This window comes from Tamandua tetradactyla, chromosome X, assembly GCF_023851605.1.
Source record: "Tamandua tetradactyla isolate mTamTet1 chromosome X, mTamTet1.pri, whole genome shotgun sequence".
Taxonomy (NCBI): domain Eukaryota; kingdom Metazoa; phylum Chordata; class Mammalia; order Pilosa; family Myrmecophagidae; genus Tamandua; species Tamandua tetradactyla.
This window is the reverse complement of record NC_135353.1, coordinates 70,010,001-70,026,951: the sequence shown is the minus strand read 5'-3', so window position 1 is coordinate 70,026,951 and position 16,951 is coordinate 70,010,001. Positions and strand designations below refer to the sequence as shown.

Sequence of the window (16,951 nt, the reverse complement as noted above, 5' to 3'; positions counted from 1 at the left end):
GTGCCTGAGGTCATTTATAAACTCTGACAAAAGAAGGAAAGGAATAAAAGAGAGGGATGGAGGGGGAAAAATTAAAAAGGGACGGTAAAAAAAGGAAACAAGGAAAAGCATGTGAATCTTGAGCCAATAAAGGTTGACTTAATTTTAATTGTTCCCTAGAAATGAAAACTATATACCATCACCATAGATTGACGAGTTCAACAAATCCCACCGAGGTTGCGGGTGGGGGGCATGGGGGTGGGGGCAGAGGAGGTGGAAATCCCATAATTCCAGGGCTCAAAACAGCCAATCCTTTGCTGGGATTTGGCGGCATCTAGTGGCAGCATCTAAATGTATAAACCTCATCCAGAGAACTTTCTGGAAAATTAACTGAACGTGAACTCGCCTGAACAGCACTGTTGTTGGAGATCGACAAAAAGGTAAGAGAACCTCAGCCCCCACAGAAATTCAGAGTCCATAGTGGAAGGGCAGGCTGTCGTATGTAGTTATTCCCCACAGAAAATTGTATTTGTGCCAACAGAATGGCACGTAACTTTCTGGGCGGGGCGGGAACAAGAGTAAAGGATACTGGATAAATGAAAGAAGCTGCCCCCTTAGAATTGCTAATTTGGGAATGGAAAGGTTTGGCGTTTTTTTTTTTTTCCTGGTAACGTATATACAACCTTAAATTTCCCCTTTCACAACATTCAAATAAATGATTTAGTGTTGCTAATCACATTCACCACGATCTGTTACCAAAACTTTGCCATCTCCCCAAACCGAAACTGTATACCAATGAAGGTTTGCCTTTTAACCATTGGAGGGCTATAGTTTAGAACAGGATTTTGATACTGAGAAAAACGTGTGAAGAAAGTGTATTAGAGTCTAAAATTGAATTGATGGGGCATACCGAAATACTGATATATATAACAAAGGCCCTTTTTTCTGTTTCGCTGCTTGACTTAATTGGTTATTTCCTTTTTCATTACAATAATTTTCAAACATATACCACAGTAGAGAATGACCACTATAATAATGGTATATAATAATGATACTATAATAATGCTTATATAATAAGCACCCACACGCCCATCTAATTCAACAGTATAAAAGAACAGCTCACCTATAAGAAACACACACACATCGCTTGTTTAGGGACAGACGCGCGTGCTCGCACACAAACGCGCGCGCACACTCGTCCAAAAACAGAAGCCGGCCCCAGTGCTTAGGGCGCACGCTTATCTGCCAGCGCCATGAGCGTCTGCGCACACACACAGCCCAACGCAAGGCCACGCGAGTTAGTCCGCGTACACCCACCGACCCCAACGTCACGCGCCCGCGACACCCACCATCCTCACTCACACGCACATAAAAAAACTCCAGCGGCCTTTTTTTTCTTTTTGCTCAGATCGTTGCGCAAGAGGTTCGGGGGCGTGGCCCCAAACTGGACCAACTGCTTCCCCACCTGCAGGAACCTTAGCTCATTTCCGCCCATCCGTTTCCGCAGGCCACGTAGACACTTCCTTTCCCAGTGGGGGGTGGGAGGAACCCATAATCCTTCCCTGCAGGAAAAAAAAAAAGCAACCTTCTGATCGGGGGAACTCTGGGTTGTGAAAATAGGCCACGTGAACATCCTGTCCTATAGACTTATGACCCAACGGCTGTCGCCTTTTTGGAAGGTGGGCTAAGAACCTAAGAGGGCGGGCATGATTGGCTGCAGCGCGCACTAAACGAGAAAGATGATTGGTTTCCTTCAGACCTTAACCGTGAAGAAGCGGTTGCTAGCACCCCCCTTTACTGCGGCGAAGTGTCATTGCTGACGTGGTGGTCTTCGTCCAATCGTTTGGTTATAGAACATTCTAAAACTTAGAAAAGACGAATTTGATTGGCTGAAGGATGTAAGCCCGCCTCCAGGGTGACGTGTCTGCCTATGGATATCAGTTGCCAGAGAAACCTGGCTTTAGTATGGCGGTTGGAGGAACGGCGGTGATCACACGTCGGCTGCTGGGAAGAGCTGGATTCGCGTTTCAGGTTTCGGGGTGGGGGTGGGGAAGAAGGGTCGATTATTTCCCTTTATTTTCATGTATATAGATAGGATTACCTAATGGCTTTACAATCATATAGCGTTGGGTTTAAATCCCTACTCGCCAACGCCCAGCTTGGGCAAAGATCATGTTCTTTCTGTGTCTAGGTTTCCATGTTTGTAAAATGGTGATAATAATCGTATCTACCTCGGAGATGTGTATTGAGGGTTAAATATAATAGTACATATAAGGCACTTAATACGAAGCCTGGCTCCTAAGGATATTAGCCATTATTATGGAGATTAAATTCCCACGTAATAGAATGAGAAAATAGAGCATAAATTATGCAGATTTGCTTATTATACTGCCTTACCTGCCCATCAACTTCTTCTGATGAATTAGTAGATCATAAGAAACATATCATCTCTACCATTAAAATAATATGCTACCTGAGATCTGCTTTACAATAGTGGAGGTGGAGATTTTCCATATTGAAAAGTTAAAAAGAGACGGAGAACGAAAGCTGGAAATCAACCACATGCAATGAGTAGACCTTGTTTGAATCCTGATTCGAACACCCCAACTGTAATAGATACATAGGGAGAAATTGAACACGGATCCAATATTTGATGGCTTTTTTAAGAAATTGATAGCGATATTTTAGGCGTTGTAATGGGAATGTGGTTATGTTTTTTAAATTATTTATATCTATACAGATATATACTAAAATAGTTGTAGATTAAATAATATGCCTTTATGTTGATGACTAGGATTTGCTTCAACATAATCTAAGCAGAAGGAAGTGGGCAGGGGTATAGATGAAACAGATTTGCCCTGAATTAATAGTTTAAGCTGAGTGATGAGCCTTTGGGATTCTTTATATTATTCTACTTTGGTATGTTTTTGGAATTTTCCATAATATAAAAAAGTCAACTATTCCGTGAGCTTAGGAAAAAATGGGGGGAGGCTGGTGGGTGGGGTTATAGATGAAACAAGATGGCCTTCAGCTGGTAATTGTTGAAGCTGGATGATGGATTCATGTGGGTTTATAGTACTGGTCCCTCTAAATTTGTATCCATTTGAAATTTTCCTTAATAGAAGACTTTTAAAAATTACTATATCAAACAACTAGAGCAAAGATGCTCAATAAAGTAAATTTGAAAATGTAACCACAAGGAAGCAAAAAGAAACACTGATACATTATTTATCATCTTTGGTGTCCTTTGTGTGAGATAAAATTCATTGGTTGATGGAGAAGAACTCCATCATCTCATATCTTTTTGTTTTGTATCCTTTCCTGTCCCCTTGTTTGATCTTCTAGGTCAGCATCAGAAAAGCAAAGTTTACTGTCCAGTAAGGATCAGAAGACCTGATCCTGATTGCAGAGCCATCCCTGATTTCTGATTACAGAGTCTTGGGTAAGTGCTTCCCTTCTCCTGACCTTAGTTCTCAAACAGGATAATACCATACAGCCTTCCTAACTGTCCAGGAATATTTTTAAGATTAATAAGTTCCTGTCTGGGAAAGCACTCTGAATTCTAAGAAGGGAACCATGGAGTTAAGTTCTTTGGTGCTTCCAGTGTAACAAGTGAATATAGAGGCCTAAACAGAGGGATGTGTAATTTCACATCCTTTGATAAAAGGTAATACAAAATGATGCCCTGTAGTTCCACAAATCCATGTGTTTATCATATTGTTGATATGATAACATATCATTACTTTGGGGCATCCCATACACAGCATAGTTCAGTGGTTAAGAGCAAATACTGACTTCCTGAATTTAAATCTTGGCTCTACCACTTAAACTGTGTTCCTGGGCAAGATACTTACTTACTTTGTACCTCAATTCCTTCATATGTGAAGTAGAAGTAAGGATATTCATTATCTACCTCATAGGGCTGTTAGGAGGATTAGATGTTAAGTACCAAGACAGTGCCTGGCACAAAATGTTTACCACTTTATTAATCCTTCTTATGCATCTGTGTTTTACACGTGCTTCCAAAAACAGTGGCTAACTCTCTTTGGAATTGCAAAAAGAATTAATACTGTTGGTTTCTCTCCTGATTTTTCAGAAGCAGCAGTTACCGCTAGAACTGAATTCTGAAATTATAACTTCTGGCTTGTCCTAACAATCTAGAAAGGTTTTAAGTGTATTGATCATACTTATTTGTGTGGGAATTTCCAGGAGTTATGACTAACACAAATGGCATCTAGCAAATCACCACTTTCAGTCCACTAACAGCTTTTTTATATCATCCTCCTTTGTCCTCAGTCTCACAAACAACAAGAACAAACTGTTAAAACATGAAGGAGATGTTCCAAGATCCAGACCAGAGCATTGATAAAATTGTTACTGACATGGTGTATGCACATTTAAAGGTTTATTCTTACAAACTAGGAACTGTTATTCACACTCATTTATGAAATATGCATACACAAAGATGTTAGCATTTGGACTCTGCATTCCTGAATGAGCCATCACAAACGTGAGGAGATGAAGGAAGATTTTGAGTCTTTTGACAGCTTTATTTTCTTGTAATATTGCTATATTTTCCTTATTTTTATCCCTTCTTGAAGTTGGGTTTCAGAAAAGGGCACTGACCTGATGGAAGAGATGTAGTAGATGGGTAGGCAGAAACTCCCTTCACCTGGATTCGGAAAATATCCATTTGGAAAGTGATTTAAGGGCTAAGGTGGGCGAGGGGGGGGTGGACTATTGGGCCAGTGGAAGCTCTGAGAAGGCATCTGCCAGGGTGACCTCCTACCTCACAGACCTTGACTTGGACCTTTGAGGACAGGCAGAGCCTAGGAGAGAAGGAAAACAGTCTGAATGGTACACCTACAATGTATATTATACATAGTGATAACTAACTGAAAAGACCAACTATATGTGAAATACATGGATAAGGATAGCTGAGAAAGTCATAATTTTTAATAACTATTTTTTAGTTAATTTTTAATCACCTAACTGATAAGTGAATACATTCTCCTTGTAAAAAGTTTAAATATTACAATAGACTTAGATTTCTTTTTCTCACCACTCCCAGTCCTCTTACTCCTGCCAGAGGTAACCACTATTAACTGTTAACCACTATTATCACTATTACCTTCTAGATCTCTAAATTATGTACCTGTTTAAAAAATGTAATGGATATATATAAAACATTGTTTTGTGGTTTTTGTTTTTACACACTATGGTGTCACATTATAGATATTGCCTTGCCAACTTGCAGTTTTTTCAGCAGTTTATCTCTGATGTCTTCACATCCATTCATATAGTTCTAGTTGAGTTATTTCACAGTGGCATTCCTTTAACTAGCATCATATTCCATGTTATGGATATAGCACATTTTATTTTGCCAAACCACTATTAATACTATTTAGATTGATTCCAGTGTTTTGCTACTTCAGTTAATACTGCATCCAACATCTTCATATAGTCCTCTTGGTACACATTTACAAATTACTATTCTAAGACAACATTTATGTTTTAAAGTTACAATAATAAACCCCTATGAGAATCAGGCATCAATCAAACAGAAGGCCTTGACAGGGTGCTGTCTTTTCAGAATTTAATAATTAAGGATCATTGGTAAGAATATCATAGAAGATCCATATAACTCTGGGAATTTAAAATGTTACATTTCAAATCAGTGGGAAAAGAATAGACTCTTTAATAATATTAGGAAAAATTAGTTATATATTTGGAAAAAACTTGATGTCATATGTAAAGATAAATTCTAGATGGATTAAAGATAAAAGTTAAAAAAAATAAATATTAAAATACCAGGAAATAACATAGGAAATCATTCTTACAGTATTGGTTGGATTGGGGGCATTTTCCTAAGCATGACACAAGCCAAAGGTTACAAAGGAAAGATTGACAGATCTGTCTGTTAAGAAATATATATGTGAATGTATGTGTATACTTACATATTGTATTATAGTAAGATACCATAAACACTTGACAGGAAAAATATTTCCAATATACCAAAAAAATGTTAATCTGTAAGTAATAGAAATCAAGAAGAGGCAATGCACTAAGAAAGGGGGCAAAAATTACCAACATAAGAAAAATGGCCAGTGATCTTGTGGAAAAAATCAGTATCACACACATTCAAATTAAAATAAAATAACTTATTACAAATTAGGTTGGAAAAAAATTTTCAAAAACATGTGTATCCAGTGTTCAGGCTGTGAGTAAAATGAACTACACTTCTGGGAGTAGAAAATAAAAGTATTTAAAAGTGAATTTGGCTTTTATCAGACTTGCAGATAGCGCATCCTTTCACTGAACAGGTTCCACTTCTGGGAATATATCCTTCAGAAATACCTAACCTAATCTCTAATACATCTGTGCATGGATGTCTTACATTTTTGTAACAGATATTAGGAATAACGGATTCACTAATATGAAACTGGTTGAATCATAATACATGCAAATTATAGAATACAGTGTACAATGTGAGTGTTTAAAAAAGTAAGGTAGGTATGTGCTGACATGGGAAGAATGCCCATGATATTATTCAGTGAGAAAAGAAAGGTGCAGAGCAAAATGTATCTCATCTTTGTCAAAACAAGTAAATTTGTGGTATACACATGTACATGTGATAGACACATTTGGGTTTTAAAGGTATAGTTTTAGTTTATCTGTGCATATGCACATAAAAAGATTTGTAATAATTCACACCGGTTCAGGGGATACCTCTGGGTGTGGGGCAGAGGGGAAGTGGTAAGGGGAGAATGAAGGAAAGGATACTCGATAAATGTGCCACAAAAATTACTTGGGAAAAACATTGTCAGCACATACCTAACAAATTATAGATGGATTAAGGAATTAAAATGTAAGACAAAACCATAAAAATAGGCCATAAGTTTTAAACTTAATGAGGAAAAACTACCTGTCTGACCATATGAAACTTTAAAATCTCTCATCAGATAGTATAAAAGAACATACTAGGAAATATTTGGAAAAAAATGACAAATTTTTATATATAAAGAAGTGTGATGAAATCACTAAGAACCAACTCAGTGGGTAAAGAACAAGAGCTCAAATATAAATGGCCACTAGACACATTTTTTTAGATATTAGGACTTACTTCATAAAAATACACAGGCTAAACAACTGAAACAACCCATTTTCCTTACCAAGTTCGCGAATGTTTTTTAAGTGAGATTTCCCAGTGCTAGCCAGGGTATGAGGTGTGGTAAGCCATTTTTACACACTACTTCCAGGATTGAAAATTGGTACAGCTTTGGGGAAAAGTAATACAGCAACATACTTTAAAAGTCTTAATATGCTTTTCCTCTTGACCTACTAAATCCAATTCTGATAATCTATCTCAAAGGAATGAGAAATGTTGGCACAAAATGTATTGCTTGATGACTATAGGATATCTAGGAGGAGGTAGAAGGTGCTGGGTGTTTACAGAAAAGGAGTGGTTAAATTCAGGTATGCCCACCTGTTGGAATATATAGCTTTCAAAAGGGATGTACATGAGGGCAGGCCACGGTGGCTCAGCAGGCAGGAATGCTTGTCTACAATGCCAGAGGACCCGGGTTCGATTCCCGGTGGCTGCCCATGTAAAAAGCAAAAGGGATGCACATGACCTTCATTACATGGGGACAATGATTAGTTGTAATAGTTCTTTTAAAAGAGTAAGAGCTGAGGTTTGATACTTTAATATGAGTTTACCTCTGTGTAAATGTATAGTTTACATAGATAAACTTAGAAAAATTAATTATGGAAAACACGAACATGTATTTTCTTAATTTCTGGCCAACCCTGGAGCTGATCTGTAGGAAAGCAGTGGAAAAATATTGGGTGATTGTTGTCCCAAATTTGTGCCCCCGTTTTCTCCATGTGTTGGAGCACCTTCCCACTTGGAGTCACCAATCAATAGTTGTTTACTAAGTAATCTATTATGTAGACATCAGAAACTTAAGTGCTAGGAAAGCTGGAAAGTAGGTATTACATGAGATATGAAAAATTAATGTAGTTCCTTAGCAAAATTAATACATGAAATGTTTAGATAATATTGAGCTCTGGAGTACTAATAGCTTCATATGGTATTGGGAAGGAAACGTGAAGTAGTGAAGGAAGATTTAAGAGGAGGTGGGACCTGGGAGAAAAAGGGATGAACCCCGATGGGAACAGTGGGTACACCATGAGTAAATGTTAATGACCACTTGAAGACAAGATTCATACTGGCACCGTCAGAGTTTAAAGCAGGTCAGAATAAAGCAATATGTAATACTGATTTTATATTAGCTGTTCTAAAGAATGTACACAGCATTTCTGTCCCCATTCATGGAGTCAGTGTAAGCTGGAAAGGGAGGTCTGAAGTGCGGTGACATGAGTAAAGCTACCCATAAATTTTTGTTATAAATAGGAGTGAGAAATCAAAGATAGGTCTGTCCTTTTGATGTCTGGCTTCTGAATCTCGGGTAGTGGTGATTGCTTACATTATGTGTAAGGCATTCAAATAGAAATAAAGGTCACAAATAGTTCTTTAGAAGGGCTCTTTACCTGGCTGTATTCAGTCTAGGCACATAAACTTTGACCAATAGTACAGGTATTATAAAACAATGACACAAGTTTAATTCAACTTGGGAAGGGTGATTAACATCATCCTTTGTAATGAGAACCACTAAAGTAGAATTCTTTTTTGTGGTTTTCTTATACATGAATATATGCGATTTGGTAGCAAGAAGAGATTCTGCTGTCATTCTCAAGTTCCTCCACACTAAGGAATCGCTCATTACAAATGTGGCTTCCAAAATAGTTCTCGTTCAGTCCAGACACCGTTTGGTCTGCACTGGCTCACTTTGTTCACTTTATTTGGATTTGTGGAACCTCTGTACTATATTAGTCCAGAGATGGTCTTTCTGAATTTCATTCATAATGCTTGACTAAATTCTCTTGACATCTTCAGATACTGTTATCCTATATCCCTTATGTCCCTGACAGAATGAATTCCTTTTTTTTCTAAATATAGTTATATATATTTAATTAATACTATAATGCCATGACACGCTGCTAATCCTTCACAGGATGTGTCTGCATATCCTTGACAGGTGTTTTCTGATTCCCACATTGTCAGTTTCCATCTCCATCTTCAGAGATTTTGAAGCCCTCTGCACACTGTGCTCTTTAATTCCTGCTCAGGGCTTTGTTCCCTTTCAGAGAATATATTTCACTTAGTGAAAGTACTAGAACCCAAGCCTCTTTTCCCAATGGCTTTCCTGATTCTGGGCTCTAGTTTTAAAACATTTCTTAACATTCCTCTTTGAGGCTTCCCTGACACCTGCCCACATAGTTTTAAGGGGTTGGGATTGCCTGAAGGTTTTTTTCTGATAGTGAAGTTGTAGTTATCAGAAGCCATGTTTAAGGTGGGTCCAGTACCATCCCTTTCTTGCTCCCTTTCCCAGAAGTTCTTGTCTTATCTGCCTAGACATTTTCCTATGCATTTATACACACCGATTTAAAACACATCCAGAAGTTGGATCACACTGTCCATAAGAACAGGTTATTCCTTTTGTCTGAAGCTGATCCTAGGTTCTCCATTTCTCTGTTTATATTGTATGTTATCCAACCTGCCTATTTACCTAATAATATATATTGAATATGTCAAAACAGATTTCTGCTTAATTCATTTTAATTGCTGCATGTTCTTTGTAGTATGCATATATAATAATTTATATTAACATTTACCTATTGAATATTTACGTGTTTCCAGTTCTTTAGTATTACAGACATCATTGTAGTGAATATCTTTGTATGCATATTCATCAGATATTTCTTCAAGGTACTTTGCTAGCTGATCAGCCACATAAATTCTTACAAGAATCTATGAAGGGTGAGAATAATTAACCATGTTCTGTAGATGAGAAAACAGGCTAAGAGAACTTGCATATCTTGACCTATGTCTTACAACTGATAAATGATGGAGCCTAATTGAAGTAGTACTGTCTGACACCATAACTCATGTGTTTTCTCTGACACCGTGATTGTAAATCACATGCTAATCAATTAAATTTTATATATATATACACACACACATACATACATACATAACTATAGTATTTCATGAGAGTTTATCTTCTTTGCAGATACCTGCTTTTCAGGTGATATTTCAAACCTTATCCTTCCAGACCTCCCAGAATATCTGAGAGTCTATCTGGGAAAGCACTAGGAGTTCTTGGAAAGGGAAGAAGGAAGAAGATTATGTAAGTCAAAGAAATTGTTCATCTCTTGCACCATAAGAATAACTGGACACTTTTTTTCCATCTATATCTTGTACTCTGCTGCATTTTAGATTTTAGATTACCCCTTTTCTTTCTTAAAGCTCTGAATTTCTTTGGTTTCCAAAATAACATTCTCCTAATTCTCCTGTGGCTACTCTGACCATTTTTGTTTCATTTGTGGTCTCTTTCTCAAGCCTTAAATAACATTCTTCCCGAATTCCATACTTGGCTGTTTTTTTCCCCTTTATTCTCCCTGAATAATTTTATTGACTCTTGTACTTTCCACTCCTAGCTATGTGATAATTACCCTCAGTTCTTCATTTCTGGCTCTGATCCCTCACCTGAGCTTTAAAGTCATGTTTAACTGCATACCATACACTTAATAGGTCCAAACTGAGCTTACTCCTTTTCCTCTAATCCATTTTCTCCTATAGACTTAAATTCATTTGGTAATAATACTAATGGCCTGGTCACCCATCCATAAAACCTGAAAATCATCTTTGACTTCTCCTTCAACAGTTTATCACCTCCAACCAGCTATCACTGAAGATGGTGGTGTGTACCATTTCTTGGGTGCACCTATAATGTCCTGTAACTATCATTGTACTAACCTTGTTGTTTTATAATTGTCCTTTCAGATATTTGAATCCCCTGTACCTATCATCTAGTACCTGTCCTGCAGCAGATATGTGTGATGACTGAGTGAATGGATTCATGAATGGATGGGTTATTTGTGTTCTGTTATTTAATTGCTGATCCCAAACTTCCAGTTAAAAGATCAGTGCTTTTATTAATTCATTATATTCTTCACTTTCTTCTGACTCTGCCATCATCCTAGTTCAGGCTTTTATCAACACCTACTGAGACTTATAGAAAAACCTCTACTGTTGCTCATTTTGCCTCCTATCAACTAAATCTTCTTTATTTCTTTCATCTTACCATTTTTCCTGTTCGAAACCCTTGAATGTCAACTTCTGTCTTCTATAGTTTCTTTTCCATTTCATTCATTCTTTCTCTGAAATTATATACCTATCTTTTGAGTGGCATCAAAAAACTAATTTATGGGCAAGTCTGATGAGAGGTTGGGTGGGGTGAGGGTAGTGGGTGGTAATGAGAATCAGAGGGAGAGGGAAGATGTAGAAAGTCATTTATAAATGGCCTAAAATAGAATTTGAAAATGCTAAAAGGAGTTAGCATTTTTGAAACACTAATTCCAAAATAGGTAGATTCTGTAGTGCTTTAATGGACCTTTACGGAGTGTAGTGTGTTAAAGATTGCCATAGAAAACAACCAAGTAAAATACTTTATATGTTACAGTGGTTGGAATAAAAGCAGGGTTGAATGAGTTCCAGAAAGCAGGGTTCTCAACCTCGTGGACAACAATCTGCAGAAGAAGACAACTTCAAAAAGCCAACTAGAGGCAACATGCAGAGAAGTAAGATGAGAGGCGCTTCCTCAGGAAAGAAGACAGCTGGTCCGCAGCAAAAGAATCTTGAACCAGCACTTCCAGGCAGATGGGGGGGTCGCTCTGCTGAGAACCCCCCTTCCGGATCTGTGAGAAAGACAAGAAAGAACAAGCAGAAGACTCCTGGAAATGGAGATGGTGGTAGTACCAGTGAAGCACCTCAGCCACCTCGGAAGAAAAGGGCCCGGGCTGATCCCACTGTTGAAAATGAAGAGGCATTTAAGAATAGGATGGAAGTTAAAGTGAAGATTCCTGAAGAATTAAAACCATGGCTTGTTGAAGACTGGGACTTAGTTACCAGGCAGAAGCAGCTATTTCAGCTTCCGGCTAAGAAAAATGTAGATGCCATTCTGGAAGAATATGCAAATTGCAAGAAATCTCAAGGAAACGTCGATAATAAAGAATATGCTGTTAATGAAGTTGTGGGAGGAATAAAAGAATATTTCAACGTGATGTTGGGCACTCAGCTGCTCTACAAATTTGAGAGGCCCCAGTATGCTGAAATCCTTGTGGCTCACCCTGATGCACCAATGTCCCAGGTTTATGGAGCACCACATCTACTGAGATTATTTGTGAGAATTGGAGCAATGTTGGCCTATACGCCCCTTGATGAGAAGAGCCTTGCATTATTATTGGGCTATCTGCATGATTTCCTAAAATATCTGGCAAAGAATTCTGCCACTCTGTTTACTGCCAGTGATTACAAGGTGGCTTCTGCTGAGTATCACCGCAAAGCTCTGTGAGGGTCTACTGACCTCTCACTGTTAATCTGGATATCTGTAAACATTCTCTTGTCCCTAGTCTTTTTCTTGTATAATTGATGTTCTTCAAAATCGTTAATGTATGACAGGGCTTATGTTTAAATTTCTTTTCTGTTTTGTTCTGAACAGAAAATAAAAGGAGTGCAAGCTCCTTTTCTCATTTCAAAGTCGCTACCAGTGTATGCAGTAATTTAGACAAAGAAGAAACTTCCAGTAGAATATTTTATTGCCTAGTTGACAACATTGCTTGAATGCTGGTGGTTCTATCCCTTTGACACTACACAAGTTTCTAATATGTGTTAATGCTACGTGATAAAAATGCCCTGATTCCTAGTGCCAAAGGTTCAACTTAATGTATATACCTGAAAACCCATGCATTTGTGCTCTTTTTTTTTTTAAGGTGCTTGAAGTAAAACAGCCCATCCTCTGCAAGTCATCTATGTTGTTCCTTAGGCATTCTATCTTTGCTCATATTGTTGAAGGATGGTGGTTTGTTTCATGGTTTTTGTATTTGAGTCTAATGCACGTTCTAACATGATAGAGGCAATGCATTATTGTGTAGCCATGGTTTTCTGAAAAAGTTGATATTTTAGGAATTGTATTTCAGATCTTAAATAAAATTTGTTTCTAAATTTCAAAGCAAGTAATTTGCAGTGTGCCTTTAATGCTGTGAAGGCTGATAAAGTCAGCAGGCTCAGGAAAGATCTAGGGAATATCACAGCAGAGAGCTGACTCCAGGTGAAAGAATCCCCTTTCCCTGTTGAGTAAGTAGCCAGGAATATACCCTGCTAGGCCAGTTTCCCTCTTCCTTGTCAGTGTGCCTTCTCAGGGTAGAATTGCTGTTTAATGCTGTTGGTTCATAAGACCCAACTTTGTCCCTGATGGAACTTCTTGCCCCTATGAGTTGGGTCAGTAAAGTGGAACATTTTTGGGGTACTGTAACAATCCTTTACACTTAGAGCTTTCTTTCCCAGCAGAAGCAGCATGGGCAGCCACCTTTGGTATTACAGCTCTCAGAAATACCTGTAGGTTTTTAGCCAAGAATGGCAGCCTTCCCTAGTTCCAGCACTGATGTAATTTTCTCTGTTTTTATAATCCCTTGGACATTACTTTGGAATCCTGGAGTAGGGAATCTGTAGAGGAGGAGGATGGTATTAGATGCCTCTGCTTATAAATTCATCTTATGTGGGAATTTTCCTGACAAACCAAGTTTCTTTTTTTTTTCATGACAGTGTTTTTCATTCTTTAGCAGTTAATTCAGTTATTCCATAGTGTCTTGATTTGTCAGGGTTACTGTAGAAGAATACCACTGACTGGTTGGTTTAAACAACAGAATTTGTTGTCTCAGTTCTGAGGCTGTACGTTGGAAATCAGTTTCAGCAGGGCCTTAGCTCCCTCTGAAGTCTGTAGAGTTCTGGTGATGACTTGCCAGCAATCCATAACTCAGTGTCTGCCTCCTTCACATGATGCCCTCTCTCTCTCCCTCCCTCCTTCCCTGTCTTCCTCCCTCTTGGCCCAAATTTCCTCTCCTTATAAGGACAGTAGTTATAATGGATTTGGTCCACCCTGATCCTGCATGGCCTCATCTTAACTAATAACATTATCAAAGATTCTTTTGACAAATAAGTTAACATTCACAGGATATGTCTTGGTGGGGTGGGGGGACAGAGTTCAATTCATAACACGTGATTATTGTAGAAGTTTTGGAAAATACAACAAATATGGAAATAAGAACCACATATAATCCAGTCAGGATCCCAGCAGGAAATAAATAGTACTTAAAATAGATGATTTGAGGAGAGTTTAATAAGTGATTTTTTTCCAAGTTGTGGGAGTAGGGGGGGACGGAGGGGTAGTGTTTGGTTTTGCTACCCCTAAGCACAGAAGAGTAGGAGGGAAGGGGAAGGGAGAAGTTACTGGAATGGTAGACAGCTGTGTGGAAAGGACCATATGACAGCAGATATGATCTTCAGAATGCAGCCAGCTCCCAGAGACCCTACAGAGAAACAGAGGTGGGAATGAAATACCTGACCTCACTCACTTCCCTCCTTTCTGTCTCCTGCCTGATACTTTGGCCAAACTGGAAGTCAGAGAGCAAGGAAGAGCTTTGATGTAGTCCATATTTATTGGTAAGTCCCAAGGACAAGAGCAGGGAGGAAAGTGGATCAGGGAGTACAAATGAAAGATAGCCAGTGCACATAACAATAGTTGTTACTTTGCCGTATATTCCTAGAATTATTATGCATATGCATATGTCTTTGTAAAAAAGATTGCACATTGTTTTTTAAAAATAGGGATCAGATTATATATATATATACATGTATGTATTTTCAAGCATTTTTCTTCCCGAATTGATATAGATAATTCAAGCCTAAGAAAACCCAGTTCATATTTAAATGACTTAATAAAACTCAAACATGAAAATAGGAAAATTCTGAAAAAGATGAAGGAGGAATTGCCAGATAGTAAAATGTTTTCTAAAATGACACTTCTTAAAACAATTTATCACTGGCACGAAAATAGATCAGAGGAATAGAGTGGAATCCATGTATGTGTATATGTATTTAGTATATATGTTAAAGGGACCATTTAAATTAGTAATAATGGATTAGTCAAGAAATGTTGGGAAAAATATTTGGAGAAAAATTAGATTTTTTTACATTACACCTTATTCCAGAATTTAATCCAAATGGATTGAGGAGTTACATTTCATAAATGAAACCATAAAATTGCTTGCCTGTAATCAAAGAGATTTCCTAATCTTGGCTCAGAGATGATCTTTGTAAATATGAAACAATATTTATATATTATATTTTGCAAAGGATTATATTCACTTTTTTCCCACTAGTCCTTTCTGCCACTTCCCCTCAGTCTATCCCTCAACCAAAACACCAGAATTTGAGGAGGAAAAAGAAACTTGAGGAATCAAGTCACCATGCAATGTATACTAGGAAATTAGTATATATTAGGTAGATATTAGCAGAATGCCTAAGGGGAAAGAGTTGGATCAATTTGAATACATAAATATTTAATCTTATGAAGATAAAACCACCTGATGACAGTTATTAGACAAGCAATATATAAAGACAGAGTAGTCATAACATAAAAAATATATATAAAGGACAGTGATATCCATAAAAAATGGAAAGATTATTTTACAAGTTATAAGGGACTTGGAAAATGGGCCACACATACAAATAGGCAAAATTTTAAAAGAAATGCAAATTGCAAGTAGACATAAAAAAGATTCCTTTACTCTAGACATCAAATACTTAAAATTAGAATATTTCCCATCACTGCTGCAACCACATTGACAAAGAATGCCAGTAACCCTTCTCCCACTCTCCTTGAAATGGGTGCTGGTAAGTTATTCACCTGAACATGCTTTTAGATGTCTAGTCAGTATATTGTGTCAGAGTATTAGAACCTACCCTAGGTTCTATTCTAGGCTGACTGTGCTGTGACCCTGGTATACATAGCTTGGTGAATAGGTCCCTCAAGTGTCTCTTTCTCCTCCTGAAATTCTGGTCTGTTTTGTTTGAGGGGTAGACTGAGCGAGGGAGTGGCAGAAGGGACCAGTGGGAAAAAAGTATAATCCTTTTCAAAATAAAAGCCACCAGATCCAAGCAATTTATGTTTCTAAATCTGCCACAAACTTTTGTTTCCTGGTTCCTTCTGCAAATAAGAGAAGACAACACACATGTTACTATCTCGATGATTGGTAGTTCAGTATTTTCTAGTTAAATTCATAGATGGTGTCTTTTCATTTTGGCTGCTTTCTTCTTGTTGATGGTTTACCTTAAACACCTTAGGAATATTCAGAAGTGACTTATAGTACTTTATTAGGACCTAAACGTGGACATCCTATTGATAAAAACAAAGAGGGCAATTATAATAAGTATATCCAACTTTTACCCAAATCTCTCTTGATTGAGCAAATTTCTCTATTCTGAAGCTACATAGATGATGGGTAAATGGCTTCCCTTCTAAAATTGAAGGGCAGTTTTGAGACTGTGTTTACCCCATGAGATTTAATGCCTAGCTAACTTTGTGTGTCACTTTAAATCACAAATTGTCTTAATTTAGTGATTATAATCCCACATCCCAAATAAAGGACCCTCTGAGCTTGATTTAGGGTTAAACTTTCCTTCCTCTGCTAACACCGATTTCAGATGAACTCCCCACTACTGGGAAGAGGGAATGTGCTAGGTTTCTTCTCTTTCCCCAACCTCCTCCTCTTGCTTTCTAATTTTGACTTCAGGCTTGTTTGGAGTTGGAATGAAGGGAAAGAATATGGGAGAAAGGAGCAGAAAGTTCTTTATGGTCCTGTAGTAAGCTGGCTTCATGCTGTCTGTGTCTAGCTAAGTTTAAAGCTGGCTCTTTCTCTTCAGAGGCTCCCCTGCTGCACTTCCTTTATCAAGAGTGAAACATTCTATTGCTGTTTCCCATTCAGGTATGGTTTTCCAATTGTCCAC

At 37.8% G+C, this 16,951-nt stretch overlaps 2 protein-coding genes across 4 annotated transcripts in view; one reads left to right on the top strand and one right to left on the bottom strand.

Annotated features, from left to right (window-relative positions):
• The window catches only part of TMEM31 (transmembrane protein 31), a 29,274-nt gene extending 27,631 nt beyond the window's left edge, over positions 1-1,643 (bottom strand). The window contains 1 exon segment of the mRNA XM_077145144.1: positions 1,348-1,643. The gene's annotated coding sequence lies outside the window, so the exon portion shown is untranslated.
• MORF4L2 (mortality factor 4 like 2) lies at positions 309-13,123 on the top strand. Of its 3 annotated transcripts, none has more exons than XM_077145142.1 (5): positions 346-419; positions 1,833-2,010; positions 3,325-3,421; positions 10,158-10,232; positions 11,568-13,123. In XM_077145142.1, exon 5 carries the CDS (start codon positions 11,592-11,594, stop codon positions 12,456-12,458), a length of 867 nt encoding a protein of 288 aa, XP_077001257.1. In that variant the 5' UTR covers positions 346-419; positions 1,833-2,010; positions 3,325-3,421; positions 10,158-10,232; positions 11,568-11,591; the 3' UTR covers positions 12,459-13,123. The 3 variants fall into 3 exon arrangements, with proteins under 3 accessions (XP_077001258.1, XP_077001257.1, XP_077001256.1); XM_077145141.1 differs by having other exon boundaries at positions 10,116-10,232; XM_077145143.1 differs by lacking the exon at positions 1,833-2,010 and having other exon boundaries at positions 309-419; positions 10,116-10,232.
• Positions 13,124-16,951: the final 3,828 nt, after the last annotated feature.